Source organism: Chinchilla lanigera, unplaced genomic scaffold (genome assembly GCF_000276665.1).
Source record: "Chinchilla lanigera isolate Chin_1 unplaced genomic scaffold, ChiLan1.0 scaffold00051, whole genome shotgun sequence".
Classification (NCBI taxonomy): Eukaryota; Metazoa; Chordata; class Mammalia; order Rodentia; family Chinchillidae; genus Chinchilla; species Chinchilla lanigera.
The window spans coordinates 6,629,908-6,636,138 of record NW_004955452.1 but is presented as its reverse complement, the minus strand read 5'-3'; the positions used below and the strand labels follow the sequence as shown (position 1 = coordinate 6,636,138).

Below are 6,231 nucleotides of genomic sequence, written 5' to 3'. Positions count from 1 at the left end.
GAATTCAAAGCCAGAGTGGAATACACAGTGAGTTCAAGGCCGGCCTGAACTACACAGGAGAACTTGTCTCAAAAACAAAAAACAACAACCTCCCCCAAACCCCAGAGGAATGTATAAATTTAAAAAATACGTAAGTATATAGGTATTAAACATATACATATTCTGGTGTGGGCACGGAACTCAGAGCCTTGTGCATACAAAAAGCACATGCTGTACCACCACGCTGTACCTGCTTCCACTTAGAGAGCTGACTGGGCCTCGGAGCCCCTGCTCTGGTCCAGGCATGTAACCCAAGCCAAGAGCAAGTCCACAAAGGGTCAGAGGTGATGTACAACCCACACTTAGCATGACCTCTGAGTGCAGCAGTGCCTCATAAATAGTAGCAATGGTCACTATTTTTTTTTTTTGTGGTGCCAGGGCACGGCACCTGCTAGGCAAGTGCTCTAAGCAGTGGGCACTAGTGATAGTGTTGACAAGGTGCAGGGAGGGCCAAGACAGTTGAGACAGCTTTAGGGCTGAATCTTCCTGGACAGGTGGAGATGAAAAAGAATTCCAGATGGAAGGCACAAAATGAGCTAAGGTTAAAGGTGAGAAAATCGGGTGAGGGTGGTGGCACTTGCCTGTAATCCCAGCACTCTGGGCAGGTGAGGCAGGAGGATTACAAATTCCAGCCCAGCCTGGGTAAATTAGCAAGATTCTGTCTCAAAAAAAAGTGCTGGGGAGGTAGCTCAGTGGTAGACTGCTTGCCTAGCTTGTGTGAGGCCCTGGGTTTAATTCCCAGTGTCATAAATAAACAGGAAAATTCATATGAATGCAGAGATCTGGGGAGATGGCTAGGATGCGTGGAAGCCAGGCTGGACAGGACAGGGACAATGCCTGTTCTCTCTAGGACTGCGAGAGGAAATGTCTCACCCCCTGGTGGCTCCGGCCTGGGTGGGGTGTCCCCTGGGGACAATGAGAGGAAGTTTTGCTCCATGTCCTCACATCATCTTGGCTCCTTATAAAAGCTGGAATCCTCGCGCTGGTGAGCCCAGCAAGATGGGCTTACTGTGGACCCCGCTGTCTTTGTTCCTCCTATTTGGGGGGCCTGCTTGCCTGAGGACCCAGGAACACCCCAGATGCCCAGGTAGGGGCTGAAGCTGCTCTCGCAATCAACCCACCTCTGAACCCCTCCCTGCACCAAGGAGCAGAGTGAGAGTTTGAATTCTGTATGCAAATATATGCACATAGGATAGAAATCGTGCAAACCCTTACCCACCCTCAGGAAGCACCCTGCCGGCAGGAATGTGGGAAGGGGGACTAAACTGTAGAGGGCTCTGGGAGAGACACGCCTACCCTGTGCCCACCGGCCCCATGTCTCCCCGCAGAACCCAGGGAACTGGACGCCAGCAAAGTTGTTCTCTTGCCCAGTTGTCCTGGAACCCCAGGAAGTCCTGGGGAGAAGGGAGTGCCAGGTCCCCAAGGTGAGAGATCTGGGGAGCTGGCAGGGCCCTTGGGGTAACCTGGGAGGCTGGGAAGGCAGCAGCTGCTGTCCAGGCTGAGGAACCTCCTCTGTGCCAGGCACCAGATGGGCGAGCATCCAGCACCCTAAAACCTTCCAGGTAGGTGGTATTGCCTCCATTTTGCTGAAGGGAATTGAGGCTCAGAGAGGATACAATTTTTGCCTCTAAACAGAGCCAGGAAGGAGGCTGGGGATTTAGCTCAGCAGCACAGCACCTGCCTGGCAAGCACAAGGTCGTGAGTTCAATTCCTGGTACCGGAAGAAAAACAAAAACCAAAAAAACAAAAACAGAGACAGGAAGGGGTAAAAATGGGGTTGGACCATCTGGCTCCAAGTCCCTTGTGTCTTTTTAGTCCTGCACATAAGCCAGGACTCAGGGTATCTTTGCCTCTGGGATTTCAGGGCCCCCCGGGCCGCCGGGCAAGATGGGTCCCAAGGGCGAGCCAGGTGAGTGTTTGGGCCTGGGGCTTCCCTTCCTTGCCTTGCTGTCCCCAGACTAGAGGGTGAGATGTCTCTGGCTGCTGCTCAGCAGTGGGCTGTGACTGCCCACCCGCTGAGGGGGGAGGCGGGAAGAGTGGGGAGAATTCAGAGAAGGGCCTGAGCCCCCACCCCACTCGGAGGGCTTGGACCGCAGAGCCAACACCTGCTCCTTCCCTGAGACAGGAGATCCAGTGAGCCTGCTCCGGTGCCAGGAGGGTGAGAGCCGCCTCAGTGGGAGCCAGGAACCTGGAATCAGGCAGCGCCTTGGTGTTGCAGGGCCCAGGATGTGGCCCCACCCCTCCCCGCAGCCCTCCCTAGAGCTCCTCTTCAGGACCCCGAGGGACTCAGAAGACCTCCCGGAGTCCCATACTTGTTCCAGTGTCTGGGTGGAGGGGTTTGGGAAATAATTTTGCTTCCACCCCACCCACTGTATCCCCCCTTTCCCAGGCCCCACGAGCTGTCAGGAGTTGCTGAGCCGGGGCGCCACCTTGAGTGGCTGGTATCACTTGTGCCTACCTGAGGGCAGAGTCCTCCCAGTCTTTTGTGACATGGACACTGCAGGGGGCGGCTGGCTGGTGAGTTGGGGAGGCTAGCAGGCCAGGCCCAGTGGTCACTTCTCCCCTCGGCCCCTAGGGGGAGCTAGAGCCCATTGGGACAAAGCACCCTTTAGAACTCAGACCCCTAATTGCATTGTGAATATGACTCGTACAGTACTGACAGTGGAAAGTGACAACAGTGGAATTAGAGATACTTGCATTAAAAAGTATTTTGGGGGGTGTATCAGGAATCGAACTCAGGACATCGTGCTTGCCAGGCAGGCGCTGCCAAGTGCTGGGATTACAGGCGTGTGCCACCACGCGGGCTCTAAACATAAAGAACAGAACCAAGTTTTCTTTTATCTTCCCCCCCCCCGCCCCCCTGCCTCCCCCACGTACCGGGAATCAAACTCACGACCTCAGGCTTGCCAGCCAGGCCCTGTGCTGCTGAGCTAAATCCCCACCCCCTCTTTTATCTCCCCCCTCACCACCCTGGTACCGGGAATCGAACTCACGACCTTGCGCTTGCGAGGCAGGCGCTGTGCCGCTGAGCTAAATCCCCAGCCCCGTAGCACTTACTTTTATCCCCAGCCCTGGATTAAAAATATTTAGGAGGGAAACTACAGGCTGAAGGACAGCTTGGCTTGGGTGGGGAAGGTGAGGGAACAGCAGGATAAAGTCAAGTCCAGGTTTGGGCCTCTGGGAGTAACATCTCTGTTTTAAATATTGGAATTCTTTTTTCTTTTTTTCAGACAGGGTCTCATTATGTAGCTCAGATTGACCTTGAACTTGCAACAATCCCGCCTCAGCCCTCCCAGGTGCTGGGGTCACAGGTGTCACCACTACACCTGGCTAAATGTTTTGATTTTTTTCTTTTTTTGTCTTTTTGTCTTTTTGAGGCAGGGTCTCTTATGCAGTTCCGGCTGGCCTTGAGCTCACTTTGTAGCCCAGGCTGGCCTCGAACTCGAAATGATCCTCCTGCCTCAGCCTCCCGAGTGTTGGGATAACAGGCATGCGCCACCATGCCCGACTTGAATTTACTATGATAAAAATAAAAACATTGCCGGGCATGGTAGCACACATCTGTAATCCCAGCATTGGGGAGGCTGAGGCAGGAGGATCGTTGTGAGTTTGAGGCCAGCCTGGGTTACAAAGTGAGCTCAAGGCCAGCGTAAACTGCATAGCGAAACCCTGCCTCAAAAAGAAAATAAATAAATAAATAAGTTTAAATTAAAAAAAAAAACATAGTAATTTCAAGCAGGTTACTTTGAGTCTGAGTCCCCTGGGGACTGACCATCTCCCAAGGGCAGCAATAGTGCTGCTGTCATTTCAGTCCCCTGCCAGCTTGCAAGGCCTCCGTGTGCAGTGGAGTGCTAGCTAATAAGGGAAGCGATCTAGCACAGTATATCACAGGCATGGCTTACTGGGAGTACTCACACTCATCTACAAGCCCCCAGCCGAAAGAAGGGAAGCGCCTGCCCATCTCTCACTGCTTCAACTGCCCCTTCCCTTGCTTCCTGTCCACACCCTGTGGCTGGAGCCATGGCTGGGGTGCCAGTTCCCTGTGGCTCCCCAGGTGTTCCAGAGGCGACAGGACGGTTCTGTGGATTTCTTCCGCCCGTGGTCTTCCTACAAAGCAGGCTTTGGGAGCCAGGAGTCCGAGTTCTGGCTGGGGAATGAGAATTTGCACCAGCTTACTCTGCAGGGTGAGTTCCCTACACAGTGGAGGGGCCTGCAGGGTATGGCCTGCCCCCTAGACCGCCGCTTGGGACCTGAGGAGTCCATGCTCCCAGCCTCCGCTTCCTCCCAGGTACCTGGGAGCTTCGAGTAGAGCTGGAAGACTTTATTGGCAATCGCACCTTTGCCCGCTATGAGACCTTCCGCCTTCTCGGAGAGAAAGACCACTACCAGCTGGCGCTGGGCAAGTTCTCAGAGGGCACTGCCGGTGAGTGAGCTCGTAACGTGCAGCCTGGAGAGGGGGTCGGGGTGGAAGCTGGCTTCTTTCCCAGCGCTGCCACTACCTCTGTGAAGGACCCAGCCCAATGTCTTCCCTTTGGTGGGCCTCAGTTCCCACATGTGGGAAATGGCAATCCTGGGGAAAGATGGCCCAGGAGGGAAAGAACTGGGGCCTTAGAAGAAAAAGGAGTTTGAGTCCAACTCTGCCACTTGCTAACTATGTGACCTTGGCAAGTCCCTTCCCCAGCAGGGCCTCAGTTTCCTCCTCTGTAGAACTGGTGAGGAGGCAGCATGTGGGTGTGGGTGCACCCCTAGGCTGTCTGCTCTGGCAGAGGAACCTGGGCAGGCTTCTTTCAGAGCAGCAGTGAACGCTGGTGGGAGGGGCGGTCTGAAAGGCGGAAGTGGTTATGGGGAGCGGCCTCACGGGAGCCCCTTCATCTCCAAGGCGCACAAGGGCTTCCTGCTGGCACAGCTGCTCAGGCTGCTGACCAGGACTGTGATGAGACGAAGAAACTAGAGTGAGGCTGGGGATTCTGGAGGGGTAAGGCAGGGGCGAGAGCTGGTGGCTTGGGAGCCAGACAGCCCTGAGTTCAAGTCCCGCTACCACTGACTAGCTGAGTGGCTCTGGGCAAACATCCTGACCCCTCGATGCTGTTCTTGTTTCAGGGGCCTGATAACATCTCCAAGGTAAAAAATCTCCAGGAATGCTGGGCACAGTTTGGGGTGCTAAGCTACCTTCCATCCTCTCCCTGCAGGGGACTCCCTGAGCTCCCACAATGGGAAGCCATTTAGCACCTTTGATGCCGACCACGATTCAAGAGAGGGCAACTGTGCAGTGATTGTCCATGGTGCCTGGTGGTACGGATCCTGCTACAGATCTAATCTCAATGGGCTCTACGCGGTGTCCGAAGCCACTGCCTCCAAGTATAGTGTTGACTGGGCCTCAGGCCGAGGCGTGGGCCGCCCCTACCGCAAGGTTCGGATGATGCTTCGCTAGGGCCCCCTCACAGGCAGTGCCCTTATCTCTTCTGTACAGCTTCCGGATCCTTAGCCACCTCCCCACAGCCAACCGCCTCTGCTTCCCTGTCCACATCTAAAAATAAATCACTTTAACCCTTTCCTGACTTCTGGGATTCTTTCACTTACTGGGCAAAACACGATAAGGCAGAGCAGAGACCTAAGTTCCCATAGCTCTCCCAACTGCCTTCCAGTCAGGAACATGGAAGGGACAGCCTTCTAAGGTAATGAGGCTTCTGTCTCTGGGAGTGTGCAGGAGAGGGCCATAGGGGCATCCAGTGGGAGGATTAGAAGGAATTCAAGCATCCTCTGACAATATTCCTGGTCACCCAGTCATCTGGGTCCTGCAAGTTGACAGTTTTTTTGTTTTGTTTTGTTTTGTTTTTGTTTTTTTTTGAGATAGTGTCTCACTATGTAGTTCAGGCTGGACTTGAACTCCTACATAGCTCACTACGTAGCTGGCCTCAAACTTGCGCTGATCCTCCTGCCTCTGCCTCCGGAGTGCTAGGATTACAGGTGTGCACCTCTCTGCCCAGGCAAGTGGACAGTTTTGTGGCAGGAGTTGCACAACTTTCTCACACTCTGTTGCTCATGCTCGTCCTTGTAAGTTATTTGTTTTGCACTCCAACCTCTGTTATGGGCCAAGTTCTCACCCCTATTGCTTCTTGCTTACCCCGTGAGGAGCTGGCTTGAACTCAGGGTCAAAACAAGGAAGGCGCATTTTTCTTCCATGAGGCCAGA

The 6,231-nt window shown here is 54.2% G+C and overlaps 1 protein-coding gene across 1 annotated transcript; it reads left to right on the top strand.

Annotated features, from left to right (window-relative positions):
* The first annotated feature begins 804 nt into the window (after window positions 1-804).
* Window positions 805-5,591, top strand: Fcn3 (ficolin (collagen/fibrinogen domain containing) 3). The gene is made up of 8 exons (XM_005394905.2): window positions 805-1,126; window positions 1,368-1,463; window positions 1,904-1,948; window positions 2,165-2,197; window positions 2,429-2,556; window positions 4,094-4,223; window positions 4,328-4,462; window positions 5,229-5,591. Exons 1-8 carry the CDS (start codon window positions 904-906, stop codon window positions 5,468-5,470), a joined length of 1,032 nt encoding a protein of 343 aa, XP_005394962.2. The 5' UTR covers window positions 805-903; the 3' UTR covers window positions 5,471-5,591.
* The last annotated feature ends 640 nt before the right edge of the window (window positions 5,592-6,231 follow it).